General features: G+C 37.0%; 1 protein-coding gene across 1 annotated transcript in view; it reads left to right on the top strand.

Moving 5' to 3' along the window:
• The window catches only part of LOC122565558 (mucin-16-like), a 112965-nt gene that overhangs the window by 44664 nt on the left and 46034 nt on the right, over positions 1-22267 (top strand). Inside the window, exons 37-69 of the mRNA XM_087975849.1 lie at positions 43-69; positions 5721-5881; positions 6029-6096; positions 6464-6633; positions 6788-6814; positions 7536-7696; positions 7828-7895; positions 8587-8756; positions 8915-8941; positions 9551-9711; positions 9859-9926; positions 10706-10875; positions 11034-11060; positions 11671-11831; positions 11978-12045; positions 12823-12992; positions 13151-13177; positions 13799-13959; positions 14107-14174; positions 14954-15123; positions 15282-15308; positions 15919-16079; positions 16226-16293; positions 17071-17240; positions 17399-17425; positions 18049-18209; positions 18357-18424; positions 19205-19374; positions 19533-19559; positions 20183-20343; positions 20491-20558; positions 21336-21505; positions 21664-21690. Of these exons, the coding sequence (XP_087831975.1) occupies positions 43-69; positions 5721-5881; positions 6029-6096; positions 6464-6633; positions 6788-6814; positions 7536-7696; positions 7828-7895; positions 8587-8756; positions 8915-8941; positions 9551-9711; positions 9859-9926; positions 10706-10875; positions 11034-11060; positions 11671-11831; positions 11978-12045; positions 12823-12992; positions 13151-13177; positions 13799-13959; positions 14107-14174; positions 14954-15123; positions 15282-15308; positions 15919-16079; positions 16226-16293; positions 17071-17240; positions 17399-17425; positions 18049-18209; positions 18357-18424; positions 19205-19374; positions 19533-19559; positions 20183-20343; positions 20491-20558; positions 21336-21505; positions 21664-21690 (3435 nt within the window). The remainder of the gene's footprint in view (positions 1-42; positions 70-5720; positions 5882-6028; positions 6097-6463; positions 6634-6787; positions 6815-7535; positions 7697-7827; positions 7896-8586; positions 8757-8914; positions 8942-9550; positions 9712-9858; positions 9927-10705; positions 10876-11033; positions 11061-11670; positions 11832-11977; positions 12046-12822; positions 12993-13150; positions 13178-13798; positions 13960-14106; positions 14175-14953; positions 15124-15281; positions 15309-15918; positions 16080-16225; positions 16294-17070; positions 17241-17398; positions 17426-18048; positions 18210-18356; positions 18425-19204; positions 19375-19532; positions 19560-20182; positions 20344-20490; positions 20559-21335; positions 21506-21663; positions 21691-22267) is intronic.

Genomic DNA, 22267 nt, shown 5'->3' on the forward strand with positions numbered 1-22267 from the left:
TAGAAACAACTTAAGCAATCCTTTCCAAACATTTTTTTCCAGGTTACCATGAATCAACTGTTTTAACCAGTAAGTATGATAACAATCTTTACTATTATTGTTACTCAGTATCTCTACAAATACTCCACTGAAGTTGTTTCACATCTAAGACTTCATAATTACATGATCTTCCAGTTGCACCTCATTACCTCAGCTGAACAGCATGTCATAAATTAGGAGACTATCTTGCTGCCTTGTTCATTTAATTTGATGGTCTGTGCTTGACAATAATTAAAAATTATATTACAAGGTATAGCCAAGCAAACACCAATTCAGGTTTCATTGAGAGTAATATGATGTGAATTGAGTTAATTTCCCAAGGTAGAAATTTATTGAGTTCCTGTTTGAAGTAGGTGAGACACTTGTATTCCAATCCACAGTAAAGACATAAAGCACATTCAAAATTAGGCTATGGGCTCAAATATCAAATGTATAGACTTCAAGAATAAATTCACCCAGCAAGGTTTCTTTCAGTTCCTATGTTTGTTTAATGTTTGAAAAGGAGGGAGACAGAAAGCAGGAAGCAATAGGCCAGTTAGCTTTACATGCGTCAAAGGGAACATGTTTAAAGCTATTATTAAAATAATTATGTCAGGGTACTTAAATAAGTCTGAATGATCAATGTGCAAAACAAAATTCCTGGAAATACTCAGCACGTCTAGCAGGCTCTGTGGAGAGAAAGCAGAGTTAAATTTAAAGGTTCAGTGACCCTTCTTCAGAACACAGAGTCAAAGTGGTTTTGTGGAGGTAAAATCATGTTTAACCAACCTGTTGGAGTTATTCAAGAAAGTAAAAATGCTATGGGTAGAGGAGAACTGGCTAATACTAAGTATTTACATTTTCAGAAGGCTTTTCAGAAAATTCCACAGCAAAAGTATTTGTGGAAAATAAAATTTTAAGACAGCAAGGGTAGCATATTGGCACAAATAGAAGATTGGCAGGTGAACAGAAAGTAGAGAATAGAAATTTTCAGGCTGGCAAAACGTAATGAGTGATATGCCATGGGAATCAGTGCTGTGACGCCAACAGTTTACAAATAATATGAATAATTTGGATGAAGGGGCACGGAGTATGGCTGCCAAATTTTCTGATGATACAAAAACATTTAAATAGTTAAATTGTGAAGAGAACATTAAGATGGGAACCTAAATTGTAGATTGAGTATACAGGAGGATGAGAGTAGTGAGGTCAGAGATAAGGTTGCAAGGTCATAAGAAGGCACCAGCAAGCAAGAAGTTGGTTTGAAGTGTGTCTACTTCAACATCAGGAGCATCTGGAATAAGGTGGGTGAACTTGCAGCACGTGTTGGTACCTGGAATTTCGATGTTGTGGCTATTTCTGAGACTTGGAGAGAGCAGGGACAGGAATGGTTATTGCAGGTTTTGGGATTTCAATGTTGTAGTAAGAACAGAGAAAATGGTAAAAGAGAGAGGGGAGTGCAGCATTGTTAGTCGAGACAGTATTATTGTTGCAGAAATGACTTCTGAGGACTCATCTACTGAGGTAGCATGGGCTGAGGTTAGAAACAGGAAAGGAGAGGTCACCCTGTTGGGGGTCTTCTTTTGGCCTCCGAATAGTTCCAGAAATGTAAAGGATAGGATAGCAGAGACAATCCTCGATAGGAGTGAGAGTGACAGGGTAGTTGTTATAGGGTCTTTAACTTTCCAAATATTGACTGGGAATACTATAGTTCAAGTACTTTAGATGAGTCATTTTTTGTCCAAAGTGTGCAGGAGGGTTTCCTGACACAGTATGTAGACAGGCCAACGAGGGGCAAGGCCACGTTAGATTTGGTACTGGGTAATGAACTCGGACAGGTGTTAGATTTAGAGGTAGGTGACCATTTTGGAGATAGTGACCATAATTTGGTTATGTTTACTTTAGTTATGGAAAGGGATAGGTATGTACCGCAGGGCAAGAGTTATAGCTGGGGGAAAGGCAATTATGATGTGATTAGGCAAGATTTAGGATGCTTAAAAGGGGAAAGTAAACTGCAGGGGATTGGCACAATTGAAATGTGGAGCTTATTCAAGGAACTGCTACTGCAGATCCTTGATAAGTATGTACCTGTCAGACAGGGAGGAAATTGTTGAGCACAGGAGCCATGGTTTACTAAGGAAGTTGGATCTCTTGTCAAGAAGAAGAAGGCTTATGATAGGATGAGAAGTGATGGCTCAGTTGGGCACTTGAGAATTATACGTTATCCAGGAAAGACCTAAAGAGAGAGTTAAGAATGGCCAAGAGGGGACATGAAAAGTCATTGGCAAATAGGATAAGAAAACCCTAAGGCTTTCTATGGGTATATTAGGAATAAAAGAATGACAAGAGTAAGATTAGGGACAATCAAGGATAGTAGTAGGAAGTAGTGCGTGGAATCAGAGGAGATAGGGGAAGCGCTAAATGAATACTTTTCATCAGTATTCACACTGGAAAAAGACAATATTGTCGAGGAGAATACTGAGATGCAGGCTACTAGTCTAGATGGGATTGAGGTTCATAAGGAGAAGGAGTTAGTAATTATGGAAAATGTATAAATGGATAAGTCCCGTGGGCCGGATGAGATTTATCCTTGGTTTCTCTGGGAAGCTAGGGAGCAGGTTGCTGAGCCTTTGGCTTTGATGTTTATGTTGTCATTGTCTATAGGAATAGTGCCAGAAGACTGGAATATAGCAAATGTTGTCCCCTTGTTCAAGAAAGGGAGTAGATACAACCCTGGTAGTTATAGACCAGTGAGCCTTACTTCGGTTTTGGGTAAAGTATTGGAAAGGGTTTTAAGAGATAGGATTTATAATTATCTAGAAAGGAATAAGTTGATTAGGGATAGTCAACATAGTTTTCTGAAGGGTAGGTCGTGCCTCACAAACCTTCTTGAGTTCTTTGAGAAGGTGACCAAACAAGTGGATGAGGGTAAAGCGGTTGATGTGGTGTATATGGATATCAATAAGGTGTTTGATAATGTCCCCCACAGTAGGCTATTGCACAAAATATGGAGGCATGGGATTGAGGGTGATTTAGGAGTTTGGATCAGAAATTGGCTTGCTGAAAGAAGAGATAGGGTGGTGGTTGATGGGAAATGTTCATCCTGGAGTTCAGTCACTAGTGGTGTACCACAATGATCTGTTTTGGATCCAATGCTGTTTGTCATTTTTATAAATGTCCTGAATGAGGGCATAGAAGGATGGGTTAGTAAATTTAGTAAAGAGTTGTGGATAGTGACGAAGGATATTGTAGGTTGCAGAGGGACACAGATTAGCTGCAGAGTTAGGCTGAGAGGTGGCAAATGGAGTTTAATGTGGAAAAGTATGAGGTAATTCACTTTGGAAAGAATAACAGGAATAAAGAGTAATGGGCTAATGGTAAGATTTTGGTAATGTAGACAAGCAGACAGATCTCATTGTCCAGGTACATAGATCCTTGAAAGTTGCCACCCAAGTTGATAGGGTTGTTAAAAAGGCATACAGTGTGTTAGCTTTTATTGGTAGAGGGATTGAGTTTCAGAAGCATGAGGTCATGCTGCAGCTGTACAAAACTCTGGTGCAGCCACACTTGGAGTATTGCATACAGTTCTGGTCACCGCATTACAGGAAGGATGTGGAAGCTTTAGAGAGGGTTCAGAGGAGATTTACTAAGATGTTGCCTGGTACGGAGGGAAGGTCTTACGAGGAAAGGCTGAGGGACTTGAGGCTGTTTTCATTATATAGGAGAAGGTTGAAAGGTGACTTAATTGAGACTTATAAGAAAATCAGAGGGAAAGATATGGTGGACAATGAGAGCCTTTTTCCTCGGATGGCAATGGCTAGCACAAGGGGACATAGCTTTAAATTGAGGGGTGATAGATATAGGACAAATATCAGAGGTAGTTTCTTTACTCAGAGAGTAGTAGGGGCTTGGAACGCACTGCCTGCAACAGAAGTAGACTTGCCAACTTTAAGGACATTTAAATGGTGATTGGATTGGCATATGGACGAGAATTTAATATTGTAGGTTAGGTGGGTTTCAGATTGGTTTCACAAGTTGGCACAACATCAAGGGCTGAAGGGCCTGTATGGTGCTGTAATGTTCTATGTTCTATGGTACAAAAATATCAATATGTTGAGAATTGGCAAAAATCTAGTGAATGGATTATAATGTGGAAAAGTTTATATTTTTTATGCATAAAGAATGAAAAAGAAACACATTTTCTAAATGGTGAGAAGTTGCAGAGCTCTGAGATGCAGACAGATCTGGATTTCCTAGTGCATAAATTGCAGAAGATTAGTATGCTGACATAGACAGTAATTCAGATGGCTAATCGATTGTTCTCATTTGCGCGAAAGAGAATTGAATACAAAAGTGAGGATGTTAGGCTTTTGTTCTGTGGCAATGAATGAGAACACATAAGATGTACAGGATAAAGTAGTGATCACCTTATATAGGGAAGAATGGAAAGACGTTGAAACCAGTTCAGCAAAGGATCACAATACTCATACCTGGAAGGGCTGGGATGTCTAATGAAGCAATGTTGGATAAACAAGGTTTGTAACCACTGGGTTTTTGAATAATAAGAGTCAACTTTGATGAAACATAAAAGATCGTGAGGGAACTCTTCAGGGTAAATGTGGAAAGAATATTTCCTGAGAAGGGAAAATATAGGACAAAGGTTCAGAGAAGAAAAGTAAAGGTTACATACTAAAATATAGGTGGGGTAAAAAGATTTCTTAGAGCGGTTTGTGAATCTTGGAAACTGTTTTCCTGAAAAGAAGATGGCAGCAGAATATCTGAATGGTTTTAAGGCAGAGGTGAAAAGTTATCAAAAGTTATCTGGAATGTGCATTTGAGGCAACAATCAGATCATTATAAACATATTGTATGATGCAGCAGGCATGTGAGGCTGAGTGGATTACCCTGCTCATTGCTCCGATGCTCACTTCTTTGATTTTATTAAAATGATAACAATCAAAACAAATTCATGACTGATACCACATCATATATGGCCAGTTTACATCACATCATTGTAAAAGTAATGTACTGATGTGGAGCTACGGGATTCATAATTGCCCTGCATAATCATTTGTTGAAATTCTGAAATGCTTATCAATGAAGGTGCAACAAGCAGTTATATCGGATCTTCTCTGTCCTGTATCTTTGAAGTGAGGAAAACTAAGACACTGATCCGAAGGGGAATCTGTAAACAGCGCATGAATGGAATAGTGTATCTGAAACCAAACCTTTCAATCAAATTCAAGATTCCAAATTGCTAACTAACTCACCGAAATAAGCAAGACTTAGAGCCTTGATAAAAAGGCAAGGCATTGCAAGAGTTAAAAAAAGCTCTTTGTTCGGCATTGACTCAAATGACATTGCAAAAAACATTGAGATTTCGAATTGAAATGCATCTATTTCTGGACTTCAAGACAACAAATTATTTATCAAATTAAGTTACTTTTTGTGCAATTAAACTATTGGAAAATGATGTTCTTACAACTTGTTCTATTCTCTGCCTAATATTTCCGGATTGTTTGGTCATCTGTAGTTGTAGAAAACATCATGATGTCTAATGGACTCGCATGCATGTCTGAATTTCATGAAAATCTCATGGTTGTCGGCGAAACAAGTCAATTTATCTGCATATTGCTGTCACTGCAAATAATGTTCTTACAGCTTGTTTTATTCTCTAACATTTCCCTTATGATTGCTAATAGCGACATTACCAACTGTGACCACAACACAACCTCCAAGCGCCGAAGGGGAGCCCGTTGAATTCAATGTGACCTTTGTCATCACCAACTTAGAGTTTACAGAGAGTCTACAAAATTCCAGTTCTTTGCTGTACAACTCTGTGTCAAGTAATATTTCCTATCAGGTAATCAATACATTAGACGAGCCTGTGAAAATACATCAATTTCCAGACACATTTGTGTTGTGGCATAGAATGAAAGTAATACCTGATATAATTATATCAGTCATCAATGAGAGCTTCTCCCTCAAACATTGATCCTATTTTTTGCAGCTCACTGACCTGTACGACAAGAGCAAAATCAATAAAAGATTTTCAGATTGTAAAGCTGTTTCCTTCAGGTGAAGTATTTCAATATTCGACACCAAAAATATGTATCAACACTAATTATAAATGTGAACCTGTATCATGGAAGGGTAACTTGAAAGACGTGAAAACCTTTTAAATTACTCATAGCTGCATACATTTACAGTTTATGTTACGATGTGAATTTCATGTTCGTTTGCCTTGACATTCAGTTTACCTACAGACACAGTGTTGGAGAGCGAACAATTGTGTTCAAAACTAAATTACTGATATATAAAGGATGTATGCAACTTCAATAATTGAAATGGGAGGGTTTAAAGTTTCTAATCACAAAGATTAATAATCAGATCAGAACAATTCATGCCATTTGGTTGAACACTTTTTTCCATTTTGATTTAACAGCCCAGCAGATGTTGGTAATACGCGTGTGTACGCAATCTGTACATTCGGAAATGATTCTGGTCCTCCAGAGGTGAACAGAATTATCGTGTACCGAACATTCCGAGACAAGACCAAGAATATCTCCACCTTAGGAATATATATATTGGACAACAACAGCCTTTACGTTAATGGTATATCCATTAAAAAAGATATATTGATAATTTATTTCAATATGTTATTTGGATTGAATTTAGCTATGAGTTTTAAAATAAAATTATTCTATTCTATGTTGATGGTTTTTCACCCAATACATATCACTCTAAATGTAAGACTTTAATCTTACAGGTTACCATGAAACGACTCCTTTACCAAGTAAGTGATATTCAAGAACCTTTGTTCTGTTTGTACATATTTCGATTAACAAGAATAGAAGGAAACAACATCCTTACTAATGTCCCTTCATTTCTTGTCAAAAAGGATCAGGTTATTTCCAAATGATGATTTTCACTTGCAATTCTTACACCCTATAATTCCCACTTAATCACTGTTTGAAATTCTGAAATTGCTGATCTGTGAAAGTTTAGCTCACATTTCTGAATAAGGTCGTGCTCATCTCTCTTCGATTTGAAAAGTATTAGGCCCGAACACTGAAAATATATGAACCGACACGATAAACTGCATTTGAATCAGAATTTGCACCTAAATATAAAATTCCGCATCACAAATGGACACACAAAATAAGCAGGCTCTTGTTACTCCATATAGAGTCATACAGATGTACAGCATGGAAACAGATCCTTCAGTCCAACATGTTCATGCTGACCAGATATCCTAGATTAATCAAGTCCCACTTCTCAGCATTTGGCCGATAGCATTACATTTCAAGAGCAGAGATGACTGCATAATCTAACCTACTCACTTCATGTTAAGGAAAACTGTAAGATTTCTAATAAGTAAACATGTATGTCAATATTTCAAGAACATTTGATTTGTTGTAGGATGCATAAAGGTAAATTATCTGCAGTTGGGTCTCATAACATTCTTACACATTATTTTATTCTTTATCGAACATTTCTCTTATGTTTGCTAACAGCAAAATTACCAACTGTGACCAAAACAGAAACTCCAAGTATTGAAAGAAAGCCCATTGAATTCAATGTGACCTTTGTTATCACGAACTTGGAGCTTACGGAGAGTCTACAAAATTCCAGTTCTTCACTGTACAACTCTGTCTCAAATAATATCTCCTCTCAGGTAATCATTACTTTACACTAGCCTGTGAAATATATCACTTTCCAGACACATTAGTGTGGTAACATGAAATGAAAGTTATATCAAACGTCAGTGAGAGCTTCTCCCACAAATACTGATCAATTTTTTTGCAGCTCTCTGACCTGTACAAAAAGAGCAACATTGATGCAAAATTTTCAGATTGTAAAGTTGTTTCCTTCAGGTGAGATATTTCATTACACAATCAGCATTAGTTATAAATAAGAGCTTGCATCATGGAAGGGCCACTTGAACAACGTGGAAATATTTAAAATTAGTAATGGCTGGAGAGTTTGACAACATTATATCACTATATGGCAAGGAACTGATTTTATGCATTTCACATTGGTTTGCCTTGAAGTTCAGTTTACCTTCTCACATGATGTTGCAGAGCAAGCAACGATTTTCAAAACCAGTTCTTTTGAAAATCAATTGAACTTTTAGCATTTATATAAATTACTGATTAACAGATTGTACACAACTTCAGTGATTGAAGTGGGAGGGTGTTTGCATGTTTTCCCCGTATCTGTGGTTTACTCTGGGTGCACCAGTTTGCTCCACAATCCAAAGATGTGCAGAATTGGTGAAATGGCCATGTTAATTTGCCCATATTGTTCAGTGATGTGTAGGTTCGGTGCATTAGTCAGGGGAAAATGTAGAGTAAAGGAAAATGGGTTGGGGTAGGATACTCTTCGGAGAGTCGGTGTGGACTTGTTGGCCCGAACATCCAGTTCCAACATTGTAGGGATTCTGTGTACCGCACATCAGTGATTGAAATGGGAGGGTGTTAGATTTCTAATCACAACGTTCAGTAATTTGTTCAGAATTATTGATGGCATTTGGATAAACACTTTTATTCTGTTTTCTTTTAACAGCCCAGCAGATGATGCTAGTACTCGTGTGTACGCAATCTGTACATTCAGAAATGATTCTGATCTTCAGGAGGTGAACAGAGTTACCGTGTACCGAACATTCCGAGACAACACCGAGAATATATCTACATTAGGACAACATACGTTGGACAATAACAGCCTCTACGTAAATGGTATTTCCATTTAAAGAGATATGATGTTCATACTTTTTCACTGTGTAATTTGGATTGAATTTAGCAATGATTTTTAAAACTGCAAATGTATTGAATTCTATGTTGATGGCTTTCCACCTCACAGATAACAATCTAAACACATGACTTTAATCTTACAGGTTACCATGAAACAACTCCTTTACCGAGTAAGTAATATTCATGAACCTTTGTTCTATTTGTATTTATTTCGAATAACATGACAAGATAGAAGAAGTTCCTTCCCATTATCTCTTTAAATATTATCAATGAGCTTCATGTTATTTCTGAAAGAGTGTTTACATTTGCATCACCGCATTCTAGTCTTCCCTATTAATCACTGTTTGGTATCCTGAAATTGCTGACCTATGAAGGTTCAACTCATAATTTTCTGTGAGGTCTTAATAATCTCTCTCTTTGACTTGAGGAATAATAAGACAATAACGGTGCATATAGTTGCACCAAGCTGACTGTACTGAAGCCAGAATTTCCTCCCAAGTATAAAATTTGACACACAGAATGAAAACCGTTTTAATTCCTCCATATCAATGAAATATAATTCAAAAGCAGAGATGGGTGCATAATCTGCACCTATTCATCTTTTGTTTACAAAACTACATTGGCATCTGTAATGGGCAAGCATGTATGTCTGTATTACAAGAAGATTTGACTGTTTGTAGGAGAACAAAGATAGTTATCTGGAATTAGCTCTCATACAAATGATGTTCTTACACCTTGTTCAATTCGCTGTCTAATGTTTACCTTATGTTTGCTAATAGCGACATTACCAACTGTGACCACAACACAACCTCCAAGTGTCGAACGGAAGCCAATTGAATTCAACGTGACCTTTGTTATCACTAACTTGGAGCTTACAGAGGACCTACAAAATTCCAGTTCTTCGCTGTACAATTCTGTGTCAAATAATATTTCCTATCAGGTAATCAATACATTACAAAGGCCTGTGAAATTGTGTCACTTTCCAGACACAATTGTATCGTTACACATCATGGAAGTAATGCATGATACAATTAGATCAAGTGTAAATGAGAGCTTCACCCTCAAATATCAATCCACTTTTTTGCAGCTCACTGCCCTGTACAACAAGAGCAACATTGATGCAAGTTTTTCAGACTGTAAGGTTGTTTCCTTCAGGTGAGATATTTCATTTCTGTATGTTGAAAATATTTATCAACATTACTTATAAATAAGAGCTTGCATCATGGCAGGGTAATTTGAAATGTGTGAAAACATTTAAATTTGCGAATTGATGTATAAATTCAGAGGGATATGCTACCATGTGCCGTAGATCTGATTTCTATGCATGCCATGTTCATTTGCACTGAGGTTCAGTTTACCTTGGAGCACAGTGTTGGAGGTCAGGCACATTCTTGCAATTCGTTTGGTTTTAAAAATCAAGTGAATTTTTAATATTTGTATAAATTACTGATGTATTTGTGTGAATTACTGATGGTGGCATGGTAGCTCAGTGGTTAGCACTGCTGACTCACAGTGCCAGTGATGTTGTTTTCAATTCCAGATTCAGGCGATTGTTTGTGTGGAGTTTGGACATTGTCCCCATATTTTTGAGTTTCCTCAAGTTGCTTTGGTTTCCTCCCGCAATCCAAACATGTGAAGTATAGGTCAATTGGCGATGCTAATTTGCTCATATTGTACAGGGACATGTAGTTTGGTGCATTAGTCAGGGGTAAATGTAGAGTCAAGGGGAATGGCTTTGGGTAGGATACTCTTCGGAGAGTCGGTGTGGACTTGTTGGGCCGAACATCCAGTTCCAGCACTGTAGGGATTCTGTGTACCGCACATCAGTGATTGAAATGGGAGTGTGTTAGATTTCTAATCACAAAGTTCAGTAATCTGTTCAGAATTATTGATGGCATTTGGAAAAACACTTTTATTCTGTTTTCTTTTAACAGCCCAGCAGATGATGCTAATACTCGTGTGTATGCAATCTGTACATTCAGAAATGATTCTGATCTTCAGGAGGTGAACAGAGTTATCGTGTACCGAACATTCCGAGACAACACCGAGAATATATCTACATTAGGACAACATACGTTGGACAATAATAGCCTCTACGTAAATGGTATTTCCATTTAAAGAGATATGATGTTCATACTTTTTCACTGTGTAATTTGGATTGAATTTAGCAATGATTTTTAAAACTGCAAATGTATTGAATTCTATGTTGATGGCTTTCCACCTCACAGATAACAATCTAAACACATGACTTTAATCTTACAGGTTACCATGAAACAACTCCTTTACCGAGTGAGTAATATTCATGAACCTTTGTTCTATTTGTATTTATTTCGATTAACATGACAAGATAGAAGAAGTTCCTTCCCATTATCTCTTTAAATATTATCAATGAGCTTCATGTTATTTCTGAAAGAGTGTTTGCAATTGCATCACCTGCATCCTAGTCTTCCCTATTAATCACTGTTTGGTATCCTGAAATTGCTGACCTATGAAGGTTCAACTCATAATTTTCTGTGAGGTCTTAATAATGTCTCTCTTTGACTTGAGGAATAATAAGACAATAACGGTGCATATAGTTGCACCAAGCTGACTGTACTGAAGCCAGAATTTCCTCCCAAGTATAAAATTTGACACACAGAATGAAAACCGTTTTAATTCCTCCATATCAATGAAATATAATTCAAAAGCAGAGATGGGTGCATAATCTGCACCTATTCATCTTTTGTTTACAAAACTACATTGGCATCTGTAATGGGCAAGCATGTATGTCTGTATTACAAGAAGATTTGACTGTTTGTAGGAGAACAAAGATAGTTATCTGGAATTAGCTCTCATACAAATGATGTTCTTACACCTTGTTCAATTCGCTGTCTAATGTTTACCTTATGTTTGCTAATAGCGACATTACCAACTGTGACCACAACACAACCTCCAAGTGTCGAACGGAAGCCAATTGAATTCAACGTGACCTTTGTTATCACTAACCTGGAGCTTACAGAGGACCTACAAAATCCCAGTTCTTCGCTGTACAATTCTGTGTCAAATAATATTTCCTATCAGGTAATCAATACATTACAAAGGCCTGTGTAATTATGTCACTTTCCAGACACAATTGTATCGTTACACATCATGGAAGTAATGCATGATACAATTAGATCAAGTTTAAATTGAGCTTCACCCTCAAATATCAATCCACTTTTTTGCAGCTCACTGCCCTGTACAACAAGAGCAACATTAATGCAAGTTTTTCAGATTGTAAAGTTGTTTCCTTCAGGTGAGATATTTCATTTCTGTATGTTGAAAATATATATCAACATTACTTATAATTAAGAGCTTGCATCATGGCAGGGTAATTTGAAATGTGTGAAAACATTTAAATTTGCGAATTGATGTATAAATTCAGAGGGATATGCTACCATGTGCCGTAGATCTGATTTCTATGCATGTCATGTTCATTTGCATTGAGGTTCAGTTTACCTTGGAGCACAGTGTTGGAGGTCACGGCACTCTCTTCCAAATCGTTTTTTTAAATCAAGTGAATTTTTAATATTTGTATAAATTACTGATGTATTTGTGTGAAATACTGATGGTGGCATGGTGGCTCAGTGGTTAGCACTGCTGACTCACAGTGCCAGGGATGTTGAATTCAATTCCAGATTCAAGCGATTGTTTGTGTGGCATTTGGACATTGTCCCCATATTTTTGGGTTTCCTCAAGTTGCTTTGGTTTCCTCCCGCAATCCAAACATGTGAAGTATAGGTCAATTGGCGATGGTAATTTGCCCATATTGTTCAGAGACATGTAGTTTTGGTGCATTAGTCAGGGGTAAATGTAGAGTAAAGGGGAATGGCTTTGGGTAGGATACTCTTCGGAGAGCCGGTGTGGATTTGTTGGGCCGAACATCCAGTTCCAACACTGTAGGGATTCTGTGTATCGCACATCAGTGATTGAAATGGGAGTGTGTTAGATTTCTAATCACAAAGTTCAGTATTTTGTTCAGAATTATTGATGGCATTTGGATAAACACTTTTATTCTGTTTTCTTTTAACAGCCCAGCAGATGATGCTAGTACTCGTGTGTACGCAATCTGTACATTCAGAAATGATTCTGATCTTCAGGAGGTGAACAGAGTTACCGTGTACCGAACATTCCAAGACAACACCGAGAATATATCTACATTAGGACAACATACGTTGGACAATAACAGCCTCTACGTAAATGGTATTTCCATTTAAAGAGATATGATGTTCATACTTTTTCACTGTGTAATTTGGATTGAATTTAGCAATGATTTTTAAAACTGCAAATGTATTGAATTCTATGTTGATGGCTTTCCACCTCACAGATAACAATCTAAACACATGACTTTAATCTTACAGGTTACCATGAAACAACTCCTTTACCGAGTGAGTAATATTCATGAACCTTTGTTCTATTTGTATTTATTTCGATTAACATGACAAGATAGAAGAAGTTCCTTCCCATTATCTCTTTAAATATTATCAATGAGCTTCATGTTATTTCTGAAAGAGTGTTTGCATTTGTATCACCTGCATCCTAGTCTTCCCTATTAATCACTGTTTGGTGTCCTGAAATTGCTGACCTATGAAGGTTCAACTCAATTTTCTGTGAGGTCTTAATAATCTCTCTCTTTGCCTTGAGGAATAATAAGACAATAACGGTGCATATAGTTGCACCAAGCTGACTGTACTGAAGCCAGAATTTCCTCCCAAGTATAAAATTTCACATCACTGATGGACACACAGAATGAAAACCGTTTTAATTCCTCCATATCGATGAAATGTAATTCAAAAGCAGAGATGGTTGCATAATCTGCACCTATTCATCTTTTGTTTACAAAACAACATTGGCATCTGTAATGGGCAAACATGTATGTCTGTATTACAAGAAGATTTGACTGTTTGTAGGAGAGCAAAGATAGTTATCTGGAATTAGCTCTCATACACATGATGTTCATTTACCTTGTTCAATTCTCTGTCTAATATTTACCTTATGTTTGCTAATAGCGACATTACCAACTGTGACCACAACACAACGTCCAAGTGTCGAACGGAAGCCAATTGAATTCAACGTGACCTTTGTTATCACTAACTTGAAGCTTACAGAGGACCTACAAAATTCCAGTTCTTCGCTGTACAATTCTGTGTCAAATAATATTTCCTATCAGGTAATCAATACATTACAAAGGCCTGTGAAATTATGTCACTTTCCAGACACAATTGTATCGTTACACATCATGGAAGTAATACATGATACAATTAGATCAAGTGTAAATGAGAGCTTCACCCTCAAATATCAATCCACTTTTTTGCAGCTCACTGCCCTGTACAACAAGAGCAACATTGATGCAAGTTTTTCAGACTGTAAGGTTGTTTCCTTCAGGTGAGATATTTCATTTCTGTATGTTGAAAATATTTATCAACATTACTTATAAATAAGAGCTTGCATCATGGCAGGGTAATTTGAAATGTGTGAAAACATTTAAATTTGCGAATTGATGTATAAATTCAGAGGGATATGCTACCATGTGCCGTAGATCTGATTTCTATGCATGCCATGTTCATTTGCACTGAGGTTCAGTTTACCTTGGAGCACAGTGTTGGAGGTCAGGCACATTCTTGCAATTCGTTTGGTTTTAAAAATCAAGTGAATTTTTAATATTTGTATAAATTACTGATGTATTTGTGTGAATTACTGATGGTGGCATGGTAGCTCAGTGGTTAGCACTGCTGACTCACAGTGCCAGTGATGTTGTTTTCAATTCCAGATTCAGGCGATTGTTTGTGTGGAGTTTGGACATTGTCCCCATATTTTTGAGTTTCCTCAAGTTGCTTTGGTTTCCTCCCGCAATCCAAACATGTGAAGTATAGGTCAATTGGCGATGCTAATTTGCTCATATTGTACAGGGACATGTAGTTTGGTGCATTAGTCAGGGGTAAATGTAGAGTCAAGGGGAATGGCTTTGGGTAGGATACTCTTCGGAGAGTCGGTGTGGACTTGTTGGGCCGAACATCCAGTTCCAGCACTGTAGGGATTCTGTGTACCGCACATCAGTGATTGAAATGGGAGTGTGTTAGATTTCTAATCACAAAGTTCAGTAATCTGTTCAGAATTATTGATGGCATTTGGAAAAACACTTTTATTCTGTTTTCTTTTAACAGCCCAGCAGATGATGCTAATACTCGTGTGTATGCAATCTGTACATTCAGAAATGATTCTGATCTTCAGGAGGTGAACAGAGTTACCGTGTACCGAACATTCCGAGACAACACCGAGAATATATCTACATTAGGACAACATACGTTGGACAATAATAGCCTCTACGTAAATGGTATTTCCATTTAAAGAGATATGATGTTCATACTTTTTCACTGTGTAATTTGGATTGAATTTAGCAATGATTTTTAAAACTGCAAATGTATTGAATTCTATGTTGATGGCTTTCCACCTCACAGATAACAATCTAAACACATGACTTTAATCTTACAGGTTACCATGAAACAACTCCTTTACCGAGTGAGTAATATTCATGAACCTTTGTTCTATTTGTATTTATTTCGATTAACATGACAAGATAGAAGAAGTTCCTTCCCATTATCTCTTTAAATATTATCAATGAGCTTCATGTTATTTCTGAAAGAGTGTTTGCAATTGCATCACCTGCATCCTAGTCTTCCCTATTAATCACTGTTTGGTATCCTGAAATTGCTGACCTATGAAGGTTCAACTCATAATTTTCTGTGAGGTCTTAATAATGTCTCTCTTTGACTTGAGGAATAATAAGACAATAACGGTGCATATAGTTGCACCAAGCTGACTGTACTGAAGCCAGAATTTCCTCCCAAGTATAAAATTTGACACACAGAATGAAAACCGTTTTAATTCCTCCATATCAATGAAATATAATTCAAAAGCAGAGATGGGTGCATAATCTGCACCTATTCATCTTTTGTTTACAAAACTACATTGGCATCTGTAATGGGCAAGCATGTATGTCTGTATTACAAGAAGATTTGACTGTTTGTAGGAGAACAAAGATAGTTATCTGGAATTAGCTCTCATACAAATGATGTTCTTACACCTTGTTCAATTCGCTGTCTAATGTTTACCTTATGTTTGCTAATAGCGACATTACCAACTGTGACCACAACACAACCTCCAAGTGTCGAACGGAAGCCAATTGAATTCAACGTGACCTTTGTTATCACTAACCTGGAGCTTACAGAGGACCTACAAAATCCCAGTTCTTCGCTGTACAATTCTGTGTCAAATAATATTTCCTATCAGGTAATCAATACATTACAAAGGCCTGTGTAATTATGTCACTTTCCAGACACAATTGTATCGTTACACATCATGGAAGTAATGCATGATACAATTAGATCAAGTTTAAATTGAGCTTCACCCTCAAATATCAATCCACTTTTTTGCAGCTCACTGCCCTGTACAACAAGAGCAACATTAATGCAAGTTTTTCAGATTGTAAAGTTGTTTCCTTCAGGTGAGATATTTCATTTCTGTATGTTGAAAATATATATCAACATTACTTATAATTAAGAGCTTGCATCATGGCAGGGTAATTTGAAATGTGTGAAAACATTTAAATTTGCGAATTGATGTATAAATTCAGAGGGATATGCTACCATGTGCCGTAGATCTGATTTCTATGCATGTCATGTTCATTTGCATTGAGGTTCAGTTTACCTTGGAACACAGTGTTGGAGGTCACGGCACTCTCTTCCAAATCGTTTTTTTAAATCAAGTGAATTTTTAATATTTGTATAAATTACTGATGTATTTGTGTGAAATACTGATGGTGGCATGGTGGCTCAGTGGTTAGCACTGCTGACTCACAGTGCCAGGGATGTTGAATTCAATTCCAGATTCAAGCGATTGTTTGTGTGGCATTTGGACATTGTCCCCATATTTTTGGGTTTCCTCAAGTTGCTTTGGTTTCCTCCCGCAATCCAAACATGTGAAGTATAGGTCAATTGGCGATGGTAATTTGCCCTTATTGTTCAGAGACATGTAGTTTTGGTGCATTAGTCAGGGGTAAATGTAGAGTAAAGGGGAATGGCTTTGGGTAGGATACTCTTCGGAGAGTCGGTGTGGACTTGTTGGGCCGAACATCCAGTTCCAGCACTGTAGGGATTCTGTGTACCGCACATCAGTGATTGAAATGGGAGTGTGTTAGATTTCTAATCACACAGTTCAGTAATCTGTTCAGAATTATTGATGGCATTTGGAAAAACACTTTTATTCTGTTTTCTTTTAACAGCCCAGCAGATGATGCTAATACTCGTGTGTATGCAATCTGTACATTCAGAAATGATTCTGATCTTCAGGAGGTGAACAGAGCTATCGTGTACCGAACATTCCGAGACAACACCGAGAATATATCTACATTAGGACAACATACGTTGGACAATAATAGCCTCTACGTAAATGGTATTTCCATTTAAAGAGATATGATGTTCATACTTTTTCACTGTGTAATTTGGATTGAATTTAGCAATGATTTTTAAAACTGCAAATGTATTGAATTCTATGTTGATGGCTTTCCACCTCACAGATAACAATCTAAACACATGACTTTAATCTTACAGGTTACCATGAAACAACTCCTTTACCGAGTGAGTAATATTCATGAACCTTTGTTCTATTTGTATTTATTTCGATTAACATGACAAGATAGAAGAAGTTCCTTCCCATTATCTCTTTAAATATTATCAATGAGCTTCATGTTATTTCTGAAAGAGTGTTTGCAATTGCATCACCTGCATCCTAGTCTTCCCTATTAATCACTGTTTGGTGTCCTGAAATTGCTGACCTATGAAGGTTCAACTCATAATTTTCTGTGAGGTTTTAATAATCTCTCTCTTTGACTTGAGGAATAATAAGACAATAAAGATGCATATAGTTGCACCAAGCTGACTGTACTGAAGCCAGAATTTCCTCCCCAGTATAAAATTCCACATTACTGATGGACACACAGAATGAAAACCGTTTTAATTCCTCCATATCGATTAAATGTAATTGAAAAGCAGAGATGGTTGCATAATCAGCACCTATTCATCTTTTGTTTACAAAACAACATTGGCATCTGTAATGGGCAAGCATGTATGTCTGTATTACAAGAAGATTTGACTGTTTGTAGGAGAACAAAGATAGTTATCTGGAATTAGCTCTCATACAAATGATGTTCTTTCACCTTGTTCAATTCTCTGTCTAATATTTACCTTATGTTTGCTAATAGCGACACTACCAACTGTGACCACAACACAACCTCCAAGTGTCGAACGGAAGCCAATTGAATTCAACGTGACCTTTGTTATCACTAACTTGAAGCTTACAGAGGACCTACAAGATTCCAATTCTTCGCTGTACAATTCTGTGTCAATTAATATTTCCTGTCAGGTAATCAATACATTACAAAGGCCTGTGAAATTGTGTCACCAACCAGACACAATTGTATCGTTACACATCATGGAAGTAATGCATGATACAATTAGATCAAGTGTAAATGAGAGCTTCACCCTCAAATATCAATTCACTTTTTTGCAGCTCACTGCCCTGTACAACAAGAGCAACATTAATGCAAATTTTTCAGACTGTAAAGTTGTTGCCTTCAGGTGAGATATTTCATTTCTGTATGTTGACAATATATATCAACATTACTTATAAATAAGAGCTTGCATCATGGCAGGGTAATTTGAAATGTGTGAAAACATTTAAATTTGCGAATTGATGTATAAATTCAGAGGGATATGCTACCATGTGCCGTAGATCTGATTTCTATGCATGCCATGTTCATTTGCACTGAGGTTCAGTTTACCTTGGAGCACAGTGTTGGAGGTCAGGCACATTCTTCCAAATCGTTTGGTTTTAAAAATCAAGTGAATTTTTAATATTTGTATAAATTACTGATGTATTTGTGTGAATTACTGATGGTGGCATGGTAGCTCAGTGGTTAGCACTGCTGACTCACAGTGCCAGTGATGTTGTTTTCAATTCCAGATTCAGGCGATTGTTTGTGTGGAGTTTGGACATTGTCCCCATATTTTTGAGTTTCCTCAAGTTGCTTTGGTTTCCTCCCGCAATCCAAACATGTGAAGTATAGGTCAATTGGCGATGCTAATTTGCTCATATTGTACAGGGACATGTAGTTTTGGTGCATTAGTCAGGGGTAAATGTAGAGTCAAGGGGAATGGCTTTGGGTAGGATACTCTTCGGAGAGTCGGTGTGGACTTGTTGGGCCGAACATCCAGTTCCAGCACTGTAGGGATCCTGTGTACCGCACATCAGTGATTGAAATGGGAGTGTGTTAGATTTCTAATCACAAAGTTCAGTATTTTGTTCAGAATTATTGATGGCATTTGGAAATACACTTTTATTCTGTTTTCTTTTAACAGCCCAGCAGATGATGCTAATACTCGTGTGTATGCAATCTGTACATTCAGAAATGATTCTGATCTTAGGGAGGTGAACAGAGTTATCGTGTACCGAACATTCCGAGACAACACCGAGAATATATCTACATTAGGACAACATACGTTGGACAATAATAGCCTCTACGTAAATGGTATTTCCATTTAAAGAGATATGATGTTCATACTTTTTCACTGTGTAATTTGGATTGAATTTAGCAATGATTTTTAAAACTGCAAATGTATTGAATTCTATGTTGATGGCTTTCCACCTCACAGATAACAATCTAAACACATGACTTTAATCTTACAGGTTACCATGAAACAACTCCTTTACCGAGTGAGTAATATTCATGAACCTTTGTTCTATTTGTATTTATTTCGATTAACATGACAAGATAGAAGAAGTTCCTTCCCATTATCTCTTTAAATATTATCAATGAGCTTCATGTTATTTCTGAAAGAGTGTTTGCAATTGCATCACCTGCATCCTAGTCTTCCCTATTAATCACTGTTTGGTGTCCTGAAATTGCTGACCTATAAAGGTTCAACTCATAATTTTCTGTGAGATCTTAATAATCTCTCTCTTAGACTTGAGGAATAATAAGTCAATAACGGTGCATATAGTTGCACCAAGCTGACTGTACTGAAGCCAGAATTTCCTCCCCAGTATAAAATTCCACATCACTGATGGACACACAGAATGAAAACCGTTTTAATTCCTCCATATCGATTAAATGTAATTCAAAAGCAGAGATGGTTGCATAATCTGCACCTATTCATCTTTTGTTTACAAAACAACATTGGCATCTGTAATGGGCAAACATGTATGTCTGTATTACAAGAAGATTTGACTGTTTGTAGGAGAACAAAGATAGTTATCTGGAATTAGCTCTCATACAAATGATGTTCTTTCACCTTGTTCAATTCTCTGTCTAATATTTACCTTATGTTTGCTAATAGCGACACTACCAACTGTGACCACAACACAACCTCCAAGTGTCGAACGGAAGCCAATTGAATTCAACGTGACCTTTGTTATCACTAACTTGGAGCTTACAGAGGACCTACAAGATTCCAATTCTTCGCTGTACAATTCTGTGTCAAATAATATTTCCTATCAGGTAATCAATACATTACAAAGGCCTGTGAAATTGTGTGACTAACCAGACACAATTGTATCGTTACACATCATGGAAGTAATGCATGATACAATTAGATCAAGTGTAAATGAGAGCTTCACCCTCAAATATCAATTCACTTTTTTGCAGCTCACTGCCCTGTACAACAAGAGCAACATTAATGCAAATTTTTCAGACTGTAAAGTTGTTGCCTTCAGGTGAGATATTTCATTTCTGTATGTTGAAAATATATATCAACATTACTTATAAATAAGAGCTTGCATCATGGCAGGGTAATTTGAAATGTGTGAAAACATTTAAATTTGCGAATTGATGTATAAATTCAGAGGGATATGCTACCATGTGCCGTAGATCTGATTTCTATGCATGTCATGTTCATTTGCATTGAGGTTCAGTTTACCTTGGAGCAGTGTTGGAGGTCACGGCACTGTCTTCCAAATCATTTTTTTTAAATCAAGTGAATGTTTAATATTTGTATAAATTACTGATGTATTTGTGTGAATTACTGATGGTGGCATGGTGGCTCAGTGGTTAGCACTGCTGACTCACAGTGCCAGGGATGTTAAATGCAATTCCAATTTCAGGCGATTGTTTGTGTGGCGTTTGGACATTGTCCCCATGTTTTTGGGTTTCCTCAAGTTGCTTTGGTTTCCTCCCGCAATCTAAACATGTGAACTATAGGTCAATTGGCGATGCTAATTTGCTCATATTGTTCAGGGACATGTAGTTTTGGTGCATTAGTCAGGGGTAAATGTCGAGTCAAGGGGAATGGCTTTGGGTAGGATACTCTTCGGAGAGTCGGTGTGGACTTGTTGGTCCGAACATCCAGTTCCAACACTGTAGGGATTCGGTGTACCACACATCAGTGATTGAAATTGGTGGGTGTTAGATTTCTCATCACAAAGTTCAGTAATCTGTTCAGAATTATCGATTGGAATTTGGATAAACACTTTTATTCTGTTTTCTTTTAACAGCCCAGCAGATAATGCTAGTACTCGTGTGTACGCAATCTGTACATTCAGAAATGATTCTGATCTTCAGGAGGTGAACAGAGTTACCGTGTACCGAACATTCCGAGACAACACCGAGAATATATCTACATTAGGACAACATACATTGGACAATAACAGCCTCTACGTAAATGGTATTTCCATTTAAAGAGATATGATGTTCATACTTTTTCACTGTGTAATTTGGATTGAATTTAGCAATGATTTTTAAAACTGCAAATGTATTGAATTCTATGTTGATGGCTTTCCACCTCACAGATAACAATCTAAACACATGACTTTAATCTTACAGGTTACCATGAAACAACTCCTTTACCGAGTAAGTAATATTCATGAACCTTTGTTCTATTTGTATTTATTTCGATTAACATGACAAGATAGAAGAAGTTCCTTCCCATTATCTCTTTAAATATTATCAATGAGCTTCATGTTATTTCTGAAAGAGTGTTTGCATTTGCATCACCTGCATCCTAGTCTTCCCTATTAATCACTGTTTGGTGTCCTGAAATTGCTGACCTATGAAGGTTCAACTCATAATTTTCTGTGAGGTCTTAATAATCTCTCTCTTTGACTTGAGGAATAATAAGACAATAACGGTGCATATAGTTGCACCAAGCTGACTGTACTGAAGCCAGAATTTCCTCCCAAGTATAAAATTCCAAATCACTGATGGACACACAGAATGAAAACCATTTTAATTCCTCCATATCGATGAAATGTAATTCAAAAGCAGAGATGGGTGCATAATCTGCACCTATTCATCTTTTGTTTACAAAACAACATTGGCATCTGTAATGGGCAAACATGTATGTCTGTATTGCATGAAGATTTGACTGTTTGTGGGAGAACAAAGATAGTTATCTGGAATTAACTCTCATACAAATGATGTTCTTACA

Source organism: Chiloscyllium plagiosum, unplaced genomic scaffold (genome assembly GCF_037043375.1).
Source record: "Chiloscyllium plagiosum isolate Xiang-an unplaced genomic scaffold, Cpla_swu_hap1 HiC_scaffold_28, whole genome shotgun sequence".
NCBI lineage: Eukaryota > Metazoa > Chordata > Chondrichthyes > Orectolobiformes > Hemiscylliidae > Chiloscyllium > Chiloscyllium plagiosum.